At 51.8% G+C, this 19,568-nt stretch overlaps 1 protein-coding gene across 1 annotated transcript; it reads right to left on the bottom strand.

The window, feature by feature from the left end:
* Nucleotides 1-948: 948 nt before the first annotated feature.
* On the bottom strand, nt 949-18,838 carry HRK (harakiri, BCL2 interacting protein). The gene is made up of 2 exons (XM_081114081.1): nt 18,495-18,838; nt 949-3,500 (listed from the first exon to the last, which is right to left on the bottom strand). Exon 1 carries the CDS (start codon nt 18,824-18,826, stop codon nt 18,551-18,553), a length of 276 nt encoding a protein of 91 aa, XP_080970207.1. The 5' UTR covers nt 18,827-18,838; the 3' UTR covers nt 949-3,500; nt 18,495-18,550.
* Between the last annotated feature and the right edge of the window lie 730 nt (nt 18,839-19,568).

Genomic DNA, 19,568 nt, shown 5'->3' with positions numbered 1-19,568 from the left:
TTATCAACAAAACCCATATTCTGATCACTGCAGCTTCCGATACCCGGTGGACACTCAGAAAGTCCACAGTGGCAAACTAGTGTCCCAGAAGATGCTTGTGTGGGGCCAGGGGAGGACTCCCCCAATATCACAAGCGCGGGGACGTCGTATTTTGTCGCTGTGAGAAACAATGAAGTAGAGCTGGGAGTACATGCGATCAGATACATGAATTATGAAATCAAAGTCACAGCTCCATTGTTCTGTGACAGTATTCTTTCCTATCACCATTTTTTCATCAAAATAGAAAAGAATTGTAAAACGGGACCACTGGAAGAAGTGGGAAAGGAGTCTCCAGTATCCCAATGAAAGAGGGGGGGAAAGGGATTGGGTTCTCCCAGCCGCGGATGGCGCAGGACCATGGACAGCGGCCAACGAGGCAAATGGGCACCCCCAAAGAAACCTGTTCCTCCAGCCACATCTATGCCAAAGGGAATATGAAACGGAACCCAAAATTTGAAAAGGGGGAAAGAGATCGTATTGTACTGAGGAGGGAGGGGTAGGGGAGAGAAGCTTCCAGAAAGGAATGGAACAGCTTTGGTACGTTGAAGTCCCAGAGGCTCCAATCCCCATGGCTCCTGGCCCCCACCCTCTGACAGTACCCAGCCAGCCACCACCAGGAAGGAGGAGGCCCTACCGTGGGCTCCTCACCTCATTATGCAGTTAGCTACCTAAACAATGATCTCACAGGCCTCCCTCTGCGCTGCCTGGACACACACACACACACACACACACACTGCTGTCTGCCGAAACCCGATATGAGGTCTTTTCTAAAATTTATTCCAAAGCCTCCCTCCTTCCCTCTCTCTTCACAGACGCTCTACAGTGAAACTAATCAAAATCAATGGCTCCTTGGCAGCCAGAGAAAAGGGGGGCGGGGGAGCGGGAGAAATGATGCCAGCACTTTGCACACTGGGGAAATTTTTTTTTTAAAAAAAAACACACAAAACACCACCCCACTATCTCATGCAATCCCAGTAATGCAACAGGAGAGGCGGTGGAGGCAATATATACAGATAGACCATGCTTCCATTTCCTGATACAAATGTCCACCAAGAAGTACAATCTCATATAAAAACGAGCATTAAAAACAACCCCTTGTCAAAAACCGGGGCAGCGGAGAAGTGCACTCACATGGGTGATATGCAAGAAAAAAGCCAGGACTCGGTAAATACACGGTTCCTAACAATACAAGAGGGTATGTACAAGGGACTTGGTTGCAAAGTTCCATCAGGAGGTCACGGGTGCCCAGTTCTCTCAGCAATGTGGCTTCATCGAAATCAAAATGGCCCCAACGGCCAGCCCCGGCATTCAGAGTTTGGATCCTCCAGCGGACATGCCGTGAGCTAGTAGGCAAGTCAGGGTTGAAAAGGGGACCCTCTGACCTTCCCCCCCGTGTCCAGGTGGTCACAGGCCCCCACTCTGGGGTAGCCTAAAAACAGCAGGGAGCTGTGCTGGCTATGACTACAATCATGAAGAATCGCTCCCCCAAAGGGGGTGAGCTGGACAGGCTCTGGTGTCTTCATAAAAGCAGAGGCCGTGTTTCCCATCATTCTAATCATGCATTTGCCTTCCCTAAGGTGGCGGCTTGGTGGGGAAGCCACCTGCCGCTCTCCACAGACCATGCCCACATACCCGTCCCCTGTAAACCTCACTGCGGGGAGGGCTCCAGCCACGGAAGCTAACAAGTCTGGGGGTGAGGGTGGGAGGTGCCCTCCCTTCGGCAACTCGCGTTGCATCTTTCTTTAAAGCGTTATTTAGGGAAACATCAGACGTGGATTTTTTTTTTAAGTTTTTTTCTTTTTTTTAAGAAAGCCAGCTCCCAGCTTGCAGCAGCGCACAGAGGTCCCTCATTGTAAAGGACCTGATGATTTTCAGCAAAGCCTATGGGGGATGATTCCCGTTCAGCCTCATGTCAACTTGAACAAGGCTGATCCCTCCGCCGGCTTCTTAGAACTGCAAGCATGTCTGCTAACCAGCCCAGCGCACCCCCTGCCCGTCGGTCCTGGGTGGTGACCTACAAATCCAGCCTTGTAGAATGAATGACTCAACCCGCCTGGCCCCTCACCATCCCAGCTTTGAAAACGGCCGTGTGATAGCCTGCACAGAGGAATAATACCTGGTTTTGTTGGATTTTTTTAAATTGGAAGCAAAAAAATAAGCATTGTTCCCTGAAGAGTCTTTGCAGCCAAGTCTCAGTTCAGCACACATTTTTTTTTTTTTTTAGCCCTTCTAGAAACTTCTGAAAATAGGAGCTTATTGGGGAGGGGGGGAGGGGCATGAAATTAGACCCTCTGTCAGTCTGCAGCGAGATGCTGGTGCATTTCATTTAAATGACCCGCGCCCTTCCCCATTGTACCTTGCTCCTAAGTTACCCTTGACCAGAACGTAGCCATGTCTTGGCTTTTTAAGCCATAAAACCTAAGCCCTGAAATCCCCTTGAGGAGTGGGGGAGGCTGTGGGCTGAACCGCCAGGATACTTTTCCCCGGGGTGGGAGGAGACAGCAAACCAGTCATATATGAGGTCAGCTTTCCACCTGGCGACCAGCAGGCCACTCGCTGCCATCCCCTCCCTCCCCTCCGCCCTCCCTCCCTGGCCTCAAGGTTTGCCCCCACACACCTCTGGATATTGGTCCCTGCAAAGAGAAAGGGACTCTCACGTTGCACGCTCCCCTCATCCTTTTAGAAAAAAAAGAATCCGAAACAGCAAAAAGGAAATCTCTCTTGTCCCCTGGCCTCACAGGTCTGGCAACAGAAAACCCAGGCAGCACCCGCGAGAACACACGCTTAGCACCGGCAAAGTTCAGACGAAGCACCAGCGACCCCAGAGGCAGAGGGGGACCCCCAGCTGTCCTGATGAGAGACAGTGGGCTAGCTCTATCTTAGGGACAGAGAGAGGGGCTAGGACTTGTCAGGACTTGGAAGTGGAGGTATCCCAGACCGCCCCTACCCACTGGCCTCCGGTCCTCCGCACTTTTTATAAACATATTGCCTTTCTCTTTTGCCTTTTGCAATGTCACCTCTGACTCCACCAGCATCCCTCCCCAGGCGGCGGGTTGGCTCTGAGGCTAATCCCCACCAGTCTTGGCAATTTTTCTCGGGACACAGGAGGCATCTCTCTTCCGGTGCCCCAGACACGAAAGAGTCAAGTTCACATCGGAAGGTGCAGAGAAGGGAGGGGACCACGTCCTCCACACGGCATGCACTGAGTAGCAATATTCGTATTTTCTTTTTTTATATATATAGAGAGAGCTGTATGTAAATAGCATTAGGGTGTCTTTTCTGCAGCTGGATCCCCAAAGGGCTTCCCCAGTCCCATTCCGCGATGCTCTCGTGCTCCAGGCGCTGTCTGTATTCCCCACTTCCTTCTCGAAGTGCCAACCGCGCGCAGCCTTTCAAGCTCTGGGCTCCCCCTCAGGAAAACAGGAACCAGCTTTCTCCAAGGACACAGGGTTTTCACCAACCTGCAGAAATAAAGATTGGCATGTCGGTCAGTAGGCACGTGCAGCCAGCACTGGGGATGACGTCAGCGCCCTGGGCTTCTGCACAGCCAGCCTGTATGTCGGGAGGGGGAGGGGCGAGAGCTGCTAGATACAAGGCTCTGTTTCAAGAGGAAAGGTTCCCCCAAAAGCTAGTCTGGGTGCTCTCCCCACCCCTCAAGCTCTGTCCACATAGCAGCCTTCCCTAAACGCATGTCTGTGCGCACACACCCCTCGTTTTCAGACCGAACGTTTGCACAGGTATCTTCTGTGATTAAAAGAGAGACTGCATTGTCAGGCTACCTTTGTGCTGCTCCAGATGGGGCAGGGGGTCTGCTATTCATTTCATAAACCCATATTCAAGGCAGACTGGTGGGACGGTCTCTGCTCTCACTCACTCATTCATCCATCCATCCATTCCTTCATTGCTAAACGGGGCAAGCACCATACTAAGTGTTACAGATCCAGTGACATAGTTCTTGCCCTTGAGGGGCTCAGAGGCCCACAGATGGAGATGGGCAGATGCTGATAATGAGCGTGTGTGCATGTGAAGAATATGCAATCTGGGTAAACATAGGAGCCTGGAGGAGAGGGAGCTCATGGAGAGGGAGGGAGGAGGGAAAGAGGAGGGAAGGAGGAGGGAGGGAGGGAGGGAGGGAGGGAGGGAGGGAGGGCAGAGAAAGCTCCTTAGGGAAAGAGGCAGATGTGTGCTGAGCACTGAAGGAGGCCAGGGAATTAGCCAAGATAAGATGAGGCACCCCAGGCAGGGCAGACAAAATGGCACATATGCAAGAGAATGGAAACCTTGTGCCTCCACAAAGACCTGTACACAAATATTCGCAGGAGCATTATCCATACCAGCCCCAGAGTGGAAGCAACCTCAATGTCCATCAACTGAGGAATGGACACATAGATTGGGGTATGTCCATACAGTGGAATATTATGCAGCCATGAAAAGGAACGGAGTCCTGACACATGCTACAGCATGGGTGAACCTTGAAGAAAGAAGCCAGACAGGAGAAGACAAATATTGTATGGTTCCATTTAAATGAAATCTCCTGAAGAGGCAGATGTTTAGAGACAGAAAGTAGATTAGTGGTTGCCTAGGGCTGAAGGGAATGGGAAGAATTGGGGAGTGACTGCTAATGGGTACAGGGTTTCTGTTGGGGAAACAAAAATGCTTTAAAATTGATTATCAGGATGGGGGGTGGGGGTGGTTGTACAACTCTGTGACTATAACAAAAAACACTGACTTGTGTACTTTAAAGGGGTGGATTTTGTGGTAGGTGAATGATATTAGAAGGAGGAGGAGGAGGAGAGGAGATGAGGTTGGAGAGTTAGCAGGAGCTGCGAATTAACAGAGGAGATAAAAACATTTCATACAGCTGGGCCGCTGTGGCTCAGTGGTTGAGTGTTGGCCTATGAACCTGGTTCAATTCCTGGTCAGGGCACATGCCTGGGTGGTAGACTAGATCCCCAGTGGGGGGAGGGGGGTATGCAGGAGGCAGCTGGTCAATGATTCCCTCTCATCATTGATGTTTATATCTCTCTCTCCTTCTCCCTTCCTCTCTGAAATCAATAAAAATATATATTTTAAAAGAACATTTCACAAATTACTCTAAAGCAAGTGGAATAAGAACTGCCATGTGAGTCATGCAAACCAAGTGGTTTAGAAGAGAAAGTGGGAGAGAGATCACCCTATTTTCTCCAAATTGGAAAACGTCTGGGATATTGACCTATATGAACCGCACCAGCAGGCGCCCTTGGCCTCTGGCTTCCTGCCAGGTCTCGCCAGCAGACGGCAGTGACAGGGCAGCAGGCTCAGTGCCTGCCAGGTGGTTCTCTGGTTCAGCCCCAGACCCCTCTCCAGGCTCCAGGTCCTATTCCCTCGTCTTCCCCCTTCACGTAAGGGGTGTTGCCAGCCCAGCAGTGAGCACTGCATTATCCGTCATTGGTTTCTAACCCCTGCCCACACTTGGGTCAATTCTCCTCTGATTACTCAGTTTGGGTGTACTCTCTGCCTCTTCCTTGGACCCCAACCCAATACATGTGACTGCACTTAAGAGATGAGTCCTAAACACAGACCCCACCATCTACATTAGCAACAGTGGACTCACTGTCTACATGAGCTGATGGTCACGGGGATCCAAGTCAGCAACTCCAAACTTTAAAAAACAGCACATAACCAAGAGGACTGAAAACATGTGCCCCCACGAAGACCTGAATATAAACATTCATAGGAGCATTATCCATACCAGCCGCAGAGTGGAAGCAACCTCAATGTCCACCAACTGAGGAATGGACACATAGATTGGGGTATGTCCATACAGTGGAATATTACGCAGCCATGAAAAGGAACGGAGTCCTGACACATGCTACAGCATGGGTGAACCTTGAAGACATGACGCTAAAAGAAAGAAGCCAGACAGGAGAAGACAAATATTGTATGATTCCATTAAATGAAATGGAAGAGGCAAATGTGAGCTAAATGCACATGATGAAGGGAACATTACAATGGCACCAGAAGAGGTGAGGAAAAATGGGTTGTGTGTGTGTGTGTGTGTGTGTGTGTGTGTGTGTGTGTGTGTTTTGAAAAATGGTATTTTTAAAGCTGTGATCAGCTTCATCCACCAAAAGAATGGCATTTTCTTGCAAAACTAGGAAGGACCAGCAACTGATTTTCACTTTTCCTCCCTGTACATCGTTGAGCCTATGACTCTGAGGTTCCCAAGCCTGCTGCCTGGAAGAATCCCCACGCCCACGCATGTGTTGGTTACAGGTTGGTGTCCATAGTGAAACATGAACATCAAAAGCTCCCCACTCCACAGCCAGTGGACACATTCCACCACGTCCCACAAACAGGAGTGGGCTTGTGCATACATTTTTGGGGATCTTACATTGGACACCCTAGGCTAGGGATCTAGCCCACAGAGGTAGTTACATAATTGGATGTTCTCTCCAACTTTATTTGTAATAGAGACAATTTGGAAACAACCCACGTGTCCATCAGTAGGAGGCTGGATTAACAAATTACGCTACATGCATATCAGAAAGAGGTAGATCTAAATATGCTGAGACACCCTGGCTCGGTAGCTCAGTGGGTTAGAGCCTGGTCCTGATACACCAAGGTTGTGGGTTCAGTCCCAGTCAGAGCACATACAGGAATCAACCAACGGATGCATAAACAAGTGAAATAACAACTCAATGCCCCCCCCCTTCCTTCTTCTCTCTCTAAAAATCAATAAATAAAAATTTTAAAAGTAAATGAACAAATATGCCGAGACAGAAACATGGTTATGATTCTTCATTGAAAAGAGCAAATGGCCAAATAGCACAATCCCAGATTGGTTTTCCATTAATGAGTGTGTGTGTGTGTGAGTGTGTGTGTGAGTGTGTGTGTGTGAGTGTGTGTGTGTGTGTGTGTGTGTGTCCCCACATAAAAAGGTGTGGCAGAGACACAGAACACTGCAATGGTTAAGAGCACAGCCTGGAGCCTGAGGCCTGACTTGGAGTCTTGATTCAGACGCATAAAAGCTGTGTGACTCTGGCCAGTTATTTAACCTCTCTGGGCCTCCGTTCTCTTTTATGGAAAAGGGGAGAGAATAATAGCAAATCTCAGTGTGTTGATGTGAGGACTGAAAGTATTAGCACATCTGAGGCTAGCCCGGCCTGCAGGCTCAGTGGTTGACCATCGACCTATGAACCAGGAGGTCATGGTTTGATGTAAGGTTGGGGCACATGCCTGGGTTGTGGGCTCGATCCCCTGTGTGGGGTGTGCAGGAGGCAGCCGATCAATGATTCCCTCTCATCATTGATGTTTCTGTCTTTCTCTCCCTCTCCCTTCCTCTCTGAAATCAATATAGATAGAAATAGATATAGATATAGATATAGATATAGATTAGATATAGATATAGATATAGATATAGATATATAGATATAGATATATGAAATTGTGCACATAGTAGGTCTGCCTTTGTTGTTATTGTTAGTTATTATAAAATCTGGACTGTAAGTGACCCCAGGGGAGTAAAGGGAGTTTTACTTTCTATATTTCTGTATTGTTTGTTTTGGGTTTTCTGTTGTTTTTGTTAGTTTGTTGCAAGGAACAAATAATAATTGTACAATTTGAAACTATTTTCAAAACATTAAGTCCACTGCCCCCTATGAACCACTGTCCTGCTCCTGGGATGTTTTTTCCTTAAACTTGGCTCATAAAGAACTTTCTCCAATGCTGACTCACAACCAAAGCTCATGACTGAGGACATTTATGAAACCCCTTTAAGAAGTGTCCCATTTCCACTGTTCACCACAGTCTGGAGGGGGCGGGCGGGCAGGGGGAGGTGTGAGGGGGGGAGCCACAAGGTCATACCTCCCTGGGCTGCATTTGGGCGCTGAAAGCAGCGACTGTGGCCCCCACGGCCGCATTAGATGAAGCAGGAGGTTCACTCCCTTTTTCCTGTATCCGAGGAGAGTTAGGACTCTTGAATTCTCCCCTAAGAGGCCGCAATTTTTAATTTAAAAAAAAAATACTCTTTTTTTGCACAAGGGAGAAGTTACACATTCAAACAATAGAGGAGATAGAAATAAGAGGAAAGCCCCCTTCATTCTAATCTTCCCAGAATATTTTCTGGGCATTTGCAGACACCATGTCCCTCCCCACCCCATCATTAGGCCCCCAGAGCCCAGCGTAATGCCCGCACACAGTAGGTGCTCAGTTCAGCCTGTTGCATGAGAGTAAGTGAGCACGAGTAATGGTGGCAACTTCCCCCTCTCCCATCTTTGGTTTCGGTGGGTTGATTTTGCCCATAGAGTTCTGACGGCACCAGGGGTCGGTCCTGGTGCCTAAGACTCATGGAGACAGAGCTCTCCATGTAGAGCCTTCCTAGAGGGAAGAAGATGGCTCTGGTCTGGGTCATTGCTTCAATCTCCATTGTGTAGCTCACGTTGTCCGTTAGGAAGCTGGGCCTGCGAAGACTGTGGCGAGGGGGCGGGAGGAGCAGAAGCCTGGTTTAGGTGTGTAAGAGAGGAGGGGGCCGTTTGGCAGTTCCTGGAAGAAGTCTTTGCTCCCCTCTGCCCAGCCCCCTGCCATCTCATTAATGATCAATGCTATCAATGAGTAGCTATCAATGCTACCATGAATAGTTAGCAATACTTTCAGTGACTAGTTATCAATGCTATCAGTAAATAGTTATCAATGCTATCATGAATAGTTATTGATTACGTAAAGTCTATGGAGAGAAACCAGAGAACTCATAGTTCCCGCCCACTATGAGGTTATGGCAGATGGGCCTTCAATGCCAAACACACTTGACTCTGGAAGGAAAAGCACTGAGAGAGGGGAGGCAGCAGCTCAGCACAGATTGGGCACCAGATCCAATGGGTAGTAATCTTGCCATACGTATCACAGAACAGGCACATTCTTTGACCCAATCATTTCACTTCTAGGAACCTCACTTTTTTTTTCAAAGTTGTCTAATCAAGCATGTTCACTATACCTCGTTTATACTATCAGAAAATGGGAAACAGGCAAATGTCCTTAAGGAGGTGACCAACAATGGAATACTATGCAGCCATGAAAAAGGATGATGACCACTTTTCCTTGTTGATATGGGAAGATCTCAGCAACCTAATATCAGTGGAGGGGAGGAAGCAGGTGACAAAACATAAGCAGTATGATCTCACTTATTTAAAACCGGATACCTGTGTGGGTGTGGGTGCCATCAAGGGATGTCCAGCAGGGTGGTACCTAAATCAGGTCGCAAATTGGGATGCATGGGGCCCAGTAACGTGCACCCAGGAGGGATCGGGGTAACTGGAGCATTGATGTCCCATCTAAAGGGGACACTCGTCTCCAGTCTTGTTGCCACGTGGAAATACAAACTCACGGTTGTCAGATCTTTCCATTTCTCCAAGAAATACTGGAAGTACAGTCTTCTACATGAAAATTCGTACCAGAAACCTGCCTGGTTTTTAAGTGTTGGCAGGGAGTTGGGGGGTGGAACTTGCAAGTTGAACAAAATTCAACTGCAGGTCGAGTTCCATTGGGAGATAGGTAGGTGTCAGCCCTTGCTTATACTCAGACACTGTAGAGTTAACTGGCTGTCAGCCCACCTCATCTTAACCCTCGCAGCTATCTCTGTGCCTTGGTTTCCCCGTCTGTAAGGGAAGGGAATGGGGTCAGGTGGTCTCTAAGTCCTGTATCGCTCTGGCTGTGTTTCTAGAATGGTGACCTTTTGGGTCATAGGTCTTCTACGAATCAGGTCACAGCCAGGGTGTCTCTCTCAAGTGAGGGGAAACAGGAGTATGGAATCAGCCGATTTTATGTGTAATTTCCCAAATTCCCTGAGGCCTCCCCAAACTCATCCATCCATTCCTCCACTCAGTAGTTGGTGAATGCCCGCACGGTGCAGGTCACCACGCCAAGTGCTGCAGTGGGACCAGTGTCTCCCAGGAGAGGGAGTGCTGTCCTGGAGGGTCAGCAGCCCTGGTTCAGTGGCTTAGATGCTGCTGGTCAGCCACGGAGTGGGAGAAGCAGAATTAGCAACTGCTTTATGCCAAAGGTCCAGAAAAGTCTCTGCGTTCCCACCACCCTATCACTTTGGACCCGTGGACTGAATTTCACACCGAATAAGAACAACACCATCATTTGCTATTTCCTAAACATCAGTGATGTCCCTCAAGCTGCTGAGAAAGTAAAGGGACAGGCCTAAGGTCACACAGCTGGGAAAGGGCAGGTGGGGCCTAATTCGAAAGTCAGCCCGACTCCAGAGTTCATGTCCCTTCCACCCAGATGTCCTGCCTCAGCATGAAATCTGGGTGAGTAAGATAGATAATAAGTCACCAGTGGTTACATTTCCTGAGTCAAAAATTAGGCCCTATGGTGTACCAACAGGCTAAACATTTTCAATCCGGGCTGTCTTAGCAAATGGTATCGATTCTTGAATCCATCGCATTGCCCCTGACACATTCCCACTCTGAAGACGCCCCCTCCTTGTCTGAGTTTTCCCATCAGCAACATGTTAGCATCCGATAGTATTAATTAAGTACCAGGTGCCAGACCCAAGGATCTCAGATGAACATGGGCCATGGCCGTCCCATGATGGCAGGGACAGCCAGGCAGGCAGGGGAGCTCTGAGAACCCTGGTGACATGGCTGTGGCTTGGAGCCTTTCGCTGACATGGGGATAGGCATGCAAGGAGTCATCTGTCCTCATACGCACGGCAACAATGTCTAGAGATGCCATCCGCAAAGAACATCCCACAAAAGGGCAGCACGGACTCAGCTGAGGGTGGTAACAGCCCACTCGCGAGCCAAGCTGATAACCACATTACATAGAGAGGCCGGTGGCATGAATGAGAAATGGGGGCAAATGACCATGTTTGTCTAGTAAGCCCTTTGGCACCTTTAGCACACAACTTACTCTTTAGACAACCTTCACGCTAAAAGAACGTTTACATAAGCTTTGACAGCAAAGTCCCACTGGTGGGCATGATAGGGAAATCATCTGTGATGTGCCCGAAGAGTTGTACATGAGGACGTTCTTTGTCAGGTTGGAAACAATCTAAACGTCCAACAAGAGCAGACTGGGCCCTGGCCGGGTAGCTCAGTTGGCTAGAGTGTCGTCCCGATACACCAAGGTTGCAGGTTCGATCCCCAGTCAGGTCACATACAAAAATCAACCAATGAATGCATAAATAAGTGGAATCCTTTCTCTCTCTCTCTCTCTCTCTCTCTCTCTCTCTCTCTCTCTCTCTCTCTCTCATCGATCAATAAATAACATTTTTAAAAGAAAAGACTGGGAGGCTAAAGGATGGAACACCCAAATAATGAAACGCTAAGCAGCCTCTACGAAGTGTGCTGGAGAAAATATGAGGCGAGGAGGAGCAGGATAGAATGAGAATGCCCGGTTTCAGAGAATGTATTTAGAGTGATCCTATTTGTTAAAGTGCCTACCAGTGCATTTTTAGACTGGGAAGAAATGGATCAAAATGATAACAATGAATGAGTGGTGAGAGCAAAACAATTGACTACAATTTTCTTTTATTCGGCATTTCCCAAATATTTAATAATGAACGTGCAATACTGTTTGTAGTCAAAGAAAGGGTATTTTTTCATTTTTAAAAAAAGGAATATTACATAAAGTCTCCCAAGCAATTCAATTCCATCTTGTCCAAGTCTAAGGCCTGTGGAATAAAGGTTCAATGATGACAACACCCCATGGGGCAGCCAATTTTCTCTCCACAGGGGGGTAAAGGAGCTGTCTGTTTTCCTGGGTACCCAGCAGTAAGAAAAGGATGCATCTCGCTGAGGTGGGCTAAAACCAAGGCCCCCTACCTCATAGCACAGGCACCAGTTTAGGGCAGGAGGAGGGAGAGAAGACAATTACTGGGTTGAAAGGAAAACTTTCTTAGGTGATGGAGACCCAGCCAGTATCCACAGTGCTCCGAGTGCCCTGAGGTAAGCAAGTTCACTTCCACTGAGAGGCTGGGGAGAGGGTCGGACAGAGCCAGGGCCTCCTGTCCCTGAAGTCAAGGAGCATCTAAAGTCAGGGGCCGAGACTGGTTCTGTATCTTTGCATCCGGCTGCCCAGCTCTGAGCTGGTGCTCAGTTCATGTTTGCAAATCATGACAATGGAATGTTGCATCCTCTTTTACTGCTTCATATCTAATTACTAGAGGCCCAGCGAACAAAATTTGTGCGCGAGTGTGTGTGTGTCCCTCAGCCAAGTCTGCACCCTCTCCAATCTTTAGGCCCTATCTAAACGGGCAGTCAGACATCCCTCTCACAATTCAGGACTGCTGGCTCCCAACTGCTCACCTACCTGCCTGCCTGCTTGCCCCTAACCGCTTCTGCCTGCCAGCCTGATCACCCCCTAACCACTCCCTTGCCAGCCTGATCGATGCCTAACTGCTCCCCTGCCAGCCCAATTGCCCCTTGACTGCCCTCCCCTGCCGACCTGGTTGCCCCCAACTGCCCTCCCCTGCAGGGCTGGTCCCCCCCCAACTGCCCTCCCCTGCCGGCCTGGTTGCCCCCAACTGCCCTCCCCTGCAGGGCTGGTCCCCCCCCAACTGCCCTCCCCTGCAGGCCTGGTCACCCCCAACTGCCCTCCCCTGCTGGCCTGATTGCCCACAACTGCCCTCCCCTGCAGGCCATCTTGTGGCCACATGGGGGCGGCCATCTTGTGTGTTGGAGTGATGGTCAATTTGTATACTGGTTGTGACTAATTAGCATATCTGGGCTAATTAGCATATCCCTCTCTTATTATACAGTGGGGCCTTGACTTACGAGTGTCCTGACTAATGAGTTTTTTTGAGATACCAGCTGTCTCTCGGCCGATTTTTTGCATTGAGTTGACAGAGTAATTTGAGTTAACGAGCTTCTTAACGAGCTCGGTCTCGGAATGAATTAAACTCGTAAGTCAAGGCCCCATTGTATAGGATTCTCTTGCAAAGTGTCTCTTCCTGTACTGTAAGTGTTTGTGAATCCCATTACTTATGAAAGCCTCTCTGAACCTGGATTTCTCCCCAGCCCCTCCTCCCCATTGCACTTAGGACCCCACCTCCCTACCTACCATGGACAGATCTAGCACCCGCCTACCCCTCTGATGTCTGCTACCCCAAGTTCATAGGGCATTAGTCACACTGCTCATTTTTCTCTTCCTCAAACACACCCTGCAAAGTCTCACCTCCAGGCCACTGGGTGTGCTAGTGTCTCTTCCCAGAACACCTTGCACATCTTAGATGCCTGACTCCTTCTTGCCATTCAGTCACCAGTACCCTGGCTCCTCCTCAAAGAGACCATCCCTAACCGCTGCAGGTGGGGGGTCCCCTGGGCCCTCCCTATTACATTACCTTCGTGGATTCCCTTCAGAGCCCTCGGCACTTTCTGAAATGATCTCTGTGTTGGGCTGCATAATCCAAAGATGGCCACAACAGTATCTCCTGCTCACACACTCTTATAGGACTTTGCCACTCCCCGATGGGCAGTCTTGTGACTTGCTTCTAATCCAAGTGACTTCTGAAGCTGGGTCAGAAAAGGCCAAGCAGCTTCCACTTGCTCCCCAAGACATCTGCTTTTGGAGCTCTGAATCACCAGGTCAGAATCCAACCACCATGAGGCTACCATGCTGTGGGGAAGCCCAGGCCACAAGAGGAGGCTGAGTGTAGGTGCTGTGATTGGCAGTCCCCGCTAGCACCCAGCATCAACGGCCAGATCTGTAAATGAAGATCCCTCCCCACCCCATGACTCTAGCCCCCAGTCAGCCTGGAGCCCCAGCTATGCCTTTATAAATTCCTACCCCAAAGAATATATGGGCATAATCATACATGATGAGCATAATCAAGTAGTTGTTTTAAGCCATTAAGTTTTGGAGCAATGGGTTCCACAGCAATAATAACCAGAACAATCTTTATTGACTTAATCACTTTATTCCCACTAAAATGTAGGCCTCATGAGAGCAGGGGCTTCTGTGTCTTGGCCCTTCCTGTGTCCACAGTGCCCTGCACACAGTAGGTACTCAATAGCCACTCGGTGAAAAAATGAGAGGAGCCGGACTTGGGAAACAATAATACCTGTCTCGCATAGTTCCTAACTGATTCATGGATTTCTGTACCTACTATGTGACAAGCAAGTCGTTGGGGGCTAGGGACACTAAGGGGCAATCCTATCATCACATATGGTGATGACCAGAGGGGAAACAGAAGCTCCTACTCACTCCTCCCTACCCCCAATGTAGATAACTTTTAAAAAATCAGAGGTGTGGTCACCACGTCCACCCAGCCCACATGGGGTGGGGGTGGGGGGATATTTAATTATCCCCGGGCGTGGCTGTTCTCACATCCACAGCTCAGGCGCTTGTGCCCTGGCCTCTCACCAGGCAAGCGGGTGACTGCAGGCAAGAGACCATGTGGGCAGGAAGGCTGTACATCTGGCCCCTTCCAGGGGTTCCTCCCAACAGCTGTCTCCTTCTGCTCCGCTCTCTCCCTCCACTCGCCTAAGCTTTCAAGCTCTAAAAGTAATGCTGGCAGAGGTGCAGCCACAGGAGGGAGGCCTCGGGGATGTGCCTCCCGGTTTAACCACTTAATGCCCAAAGTACCTGCCAAGAACCAGTTAGCAAATCTGGCTGGCGGGCCAGGCCCTCATTAATTCATAAAAGCAGGCTCCTGCTGGCCCATTATCTGCCTTGCCCCTGACCCCTGTTGCCTCTGGGGCCTGCGAAATCCACCTTTCTCCCCTTCTCCTTAGGCCCCAGGCAAGAGTCCACTGGCCCCTCTACTAGGAGGATTCCTTGGTTTCATTCTCCCCCTCCCTGCCCCCTCCCAAGGCACACTTCTCCTCCCTCCCACACCTCTGCCAGCCAGCACTCACCATAAAGCACCTTTTGTTCCCTTTCCTGTATCTTAGAGCAATGACTGGGTAAATCACACCCTCCCTCCTCCTGGCCTCCTAAGAGCCTCCCCGAGGATCCCTCAGAAAGGGACTCTCTCTATTGCAGGAATTCAAGGCTCACTAACCCGCCTCTGCTTGCTACCCAGTATCTTCTCATCCCCTGCAACCCACAAGTCATCTTGGGGGCAGAGGGGGATGGGGAGTGGTGCTCAAAGATAGAAATTCCAGTCCCATTTCTGACTTTGCCTCTGATCCTTTGAATGACTCAGGTGGACTCTCTCTGCCCCCGTTTCCCCTTTGAAACCATCAGGATGGCATTAACCATTTCAGAGCATCCTCTGTTCAGTGATGGAAGTGCCAGGCACTGCACTGGGCTCTTTAAGTGGATGGTCTCCTACCATCCCCCCAACAACCCCAGAGTACAACTCCAGTGTAAAAGGCTCAGAGAGGTTATGGTTCTTACCTAAGGTCACACTGCCAGCAAGTTCCTGGGCTGGGACTTAAATCCCATTCCATTGATCCCTAAATCCAAGCTCTTAATCTCTGTACTATCCCGGCCCATCTGGCCCTAGTTCTTCAAGGGGCAAGTAGGAATGGTGTGGAATTGCCAGCAATGACTACGGCAAAATGTCTACTTTGGGGAAAAAATAGTAAATACACAATCATAATCATGATGGCTCACATTTATATCCCCCTTCTGATGCTCCAGGCACTGTTCTAGACCTTTCTATGTCTGAATTCATTTTACCCTCTTGACAACATCTATGCATTAAGTACTATAATTGTCCCCATTTTACATATGGGAAAACTGAGTCTCAGGGTTGTTTCTTTTCCAGGATTTTTTAAAAAATATATTTTATTGACTTTTTACAGAGAGGAAGGGAGAGGGATAGAGAGTTAGAAACATCGATGAGAGAGAAACACCGATCAGCTGCCTCCTGCACACTCCCCACTGGGGATGTGCCCGCAACCAAGGTACATGCCCTTGACCGAAACCGAACCTGGGAAGCTTGAGTCCGCAGGCCGATGCTTGATCCACTGAGCCAAACCGGTTAGGGCATCCAGGATTTTCCTTTATAATGAGCTCTGAGAAAAGTATTGCTGGCTCACAGTACAGACCCAAAACAAGACTGTTGAAACGGTTGTCCTGCATACAGCTAAGCCCACCCTTAATGCCTAAGGGAAATCGTGTCTGCCTTATATGGTTGGCTCAGGTGCCCTGAACCCCCTAAACTATCCTATGAGGATCCCCACTTCTCTTGGAGGGTAGGAAAAGAGGAGAGGACCACAAACAGAACTCATCAAATGGTCTTTCTCCTATGGATTTCCTTCCACTTCTTCCTATCTTACCCGAGGCTGGGGAAAGATGGGTCTCCCAGTTGAGCCAAAAGCACAAAAAAAGTCTGAGCTGCAGAGAACTCCAGTCCCTTGGTTAGGAACCAAGGCTGGGAGGGAGCTCAGGCGTCCCAGGGAGTGAGGGGTGGCACTGGAGGAAAGGGGCGTGCGTCTTGGGGTCAGGGCACCCCAGGCGTGAGATTCCTGGAGGATGCGTGGCTGGGGGACGAGCAGGGGGTGGCCTTAAGTCAGGACGCAGCAGGGAACTCTGGGGCAGAAGCAGGGCTTGAAGGGGAAATAAACTCTAAACCGCCTCACGAGCGAAGCGCCACAGCCCCGCGCCACCTCCTCCTTGGAGTCCTGGGGGCACCCCAGCCCGGGGCGCACAGAGAGGCCCAGCTCCGGGGTTCCCCGCCCCCTGGGTGGGCTGCCCAGCATCCCGCACCGCCCCGTCCTGGGAAGGAAGCGCCTTCCCGAACCTCACCTGGACCCCAAGACAGGAGGAAGCCTTGTCCCAGCCTCCTCCCCTTTCTACTGGCTGGCGCTTCCTTCCATCTTTTCTTCTAACCCACTTTCCCGCTATCTTGCCACTTGTTCTCCAGCTCCCCGACCTTCCTTTCTTTCCCCGTCTCGCCGCCTGTTTTCATTCCCTTCCTTTCCACCTTTTTCCAAATCCCACGCTTTGGGCTTCAAGCTCCGGGTCTCTCTCCACTCCATTTATTTATTTATTTATTTGCTCCCTGCGCCCGGTCCAAAAATGTTGTTTCGGCCCCTGGGGACTTGGCAGCCTCAGCCTGGCCGCTGCCGGCTGAGGGAGCCCCTCTCCCGAGGAGTAATCGCGGATGGGACCTCCGGGAGCCGGGCAGGGTGCCCCCGAAGTGCGCGCCTCTCTTCACCAGCGCCCGGGCTGCGCCGGCCCACGAGACATCTGTCGCCCGCGCTCCCGGCTCACACCCCGCGCACCCCCGCAGCTCCCGGGGCGCTGCCACCCCCCACGCTCCGGCTGCCGCCTCTCCCCGAGGGCGCAGACGCTCGGGCCTCGCCTGCGGGCGCCGCGCCAGCTTCCCAGAGTGTCAGCGCGTGGCTCGGCATCAGTGGGCCTCGGCATCCCAGAGTGGCTGGCTCTCTCACCTTCGACCTTCACCCTCTGGCCCGAGACTCACCTATGGTGGGCTCAGCCTGATTCCCCCACCCCATTCTCTGCAGCTCCCCTCTCTATTCCAGAATCTGAAAAGACGACGTTCCTTACACGTTTGTTCCCCCGAAGCGCCTAACTCAGTGCCAGGCGCACAGCTGGTCCTCAATAATTTCCCCAACCCCACGGGCCTAGTGCACAGTAGGTGATCAGTACCTATCCCACTAGTACCAAACACACGAGGTGCTCACTACTCACTCCCCACCCCCACCACCGCGCAGTGCCTAGCAGGGTCTCCAACATTCCCTTCCTAATCTGGGAGCTCACTAAATGCTCTTTCCTTAAGGCTTCCCCCCCCCACCCCCCCAGGGAGCTTCCCGAAGAGCCTCCGACCCCAGCCCACTTCGGGGGGCATCTCCTTCTCCATCCCAACTCCAACCGCCTGGTGAAGAGTGGGCCACGTTCCTTACACGGGACACCTCGCTGGAGAAGCAGCGAAGAAGTTGCCAACGCGAATGGAAACTGCCAAGTGCGCGGGCCTCGGGGAGAAAGAGCGCCAGCTAGCAACCCGGAGAGGGAGGAAGGATGGAGATGCGCTCTGGGCGCGGGAGCCTGGGGAACAGAAAGTGGAGAAGTGACACTTAGAGGAGGAACCGGGCTTGGAGTGGAGCTGATGGAGACTGTGGCGACTTAGGACCGCCAGGCGGCTCGGAAGAGGATGGGGGACTTGTCTTGAAACAGCGCTAGACTATAATTATCTGGCGTGGCTTGTAACTACGTTGTCACAGCAAGCACACTTTTTTCTCGTATTGTGTGTTGATTTGAGCGGCTGGTGGGGGGTGTGGAGGCCGAAGTCCTCCCCTGGCCACCCCACTGGAGGTAGTGGCAAGATGCGCTGAAGGAGTCAAAGAGAAGGGGACAGAAACGGTGGGCCTGACACGTGGAAGGAGAGATGGGGGCTGGATAGGAGGGACACGCAGATCCTTGTGAGAGAAGGAAGCAGAGGAGAAGGAGATGGGAAGGGAAGGAAGCTCAACTTGTGGCTCTCCGGCTCCCAGGCCAGCCCAGCGTCTCCAGCCCCCAGCCGCCGCGCCCTGGCGCTCGCTGGCCGGCTCGCGTACCTGTTGCTTGCTCCGGCTGGGTCTCGGCTCCGGCCCCACCAAGAAGCCCCGCGTTCCTACAAGTTCCGTCTGCCGAGCAGCCAGGCCGCCAGCGCCGCCACCTGCGCGGCCGCGCACAGCCAGGGCCAGTAGGTGGGGAGCGCGCCGGGCGCCGGCGCCCTCCGGCTCCGCGCGCGGCGCCGCCACATGGTGCGCTGGTGCAGCTCGTCGCCGAGCGCCTTGAGCCGGGCGGCCGTGAGCTGCGCGGCGGAGGAGCGCAGACCCAGGCGCCCCGCGCTGCAGGCGCACACGGCCGGGGGGCCGCGGCCGCGGTGCAGGGGGCACGGGCACATGACCGCTCGCCTCGCTCCCTCCCCGAGCTCGGGCCGCCCCTCGCCTCCTCTGCCTCCGGCCTCTGCGCCTGCCTCCGCCGCGCTCCAGCCGCCGGGGGCCTCCCCTGGACACCAAGTTTCTCCTTGTGTTGTGCGTTTGTTGTGCTGACGGCGCTATTATTAATTAAAGTGTCACATGGTGGAGGGGGGCGGGGAGGGCTGAGGAGGGGGGTTACATCATCCGGCCCCGGGAGGGGGGGGGGGGCTGCAGGCAGAAGAAACCGAGAGGTAACTTTTAACCCTAGCGGCGCCGGCACCAAGGGGGTGTGCGGTTCGGGAGCAGAGGAGCGTGGCGCGCTGGGACGCCACCCGGCGCCCCGCCGCGGAGGTCCCCGGTTTGGGGGGGTCGCGGGGGACCCCCGCTGAGGCGTGGAGCTCAAGGAAAGGTTTTCTCCTTCATTTTTTCCGAAATCCAGCTCCAGTTCCGATTTGGCCAGGGAAGCAGGCTTGTTTGCCGTTTGGGATGACGCTGAATCGAATTCGGCTGTGTTCTTCAAAAATATACCGAGGCCATTGTTTTGTGGTCGGGAGGTAGGTTGGTTCAAAATCTTCCGAGAGAGCCAGATGCAACCCAACTTGCCTACTCTCAGGTCTGACTCGGCACCTGTAGGCTTAGGATTTGAACACACCGATCCACGCCCCCACCCCTCTCCGCAGGGCGGCCGAACCGAACGCACCCCCAGCGCAGCTAGAAGCCTGTGGA

This window comes from Myotis nattereri (genome assembly GCF_964212035.1).
Source record: "Myotis nattereri genome assembly, chromosome: 19".
Classification (NCBI taxonomy): Eukaryota; Metazoa; Chordata; class Mammalia; order Chiroptera; family Vespertilionidae; genus Myotis; species Myotis nattereri.
The sequence above is the reverse complement of the archived record's forward strand: the minus strand, read 5'-3'. Positions and strand labels throughout refer to the sequence as shown.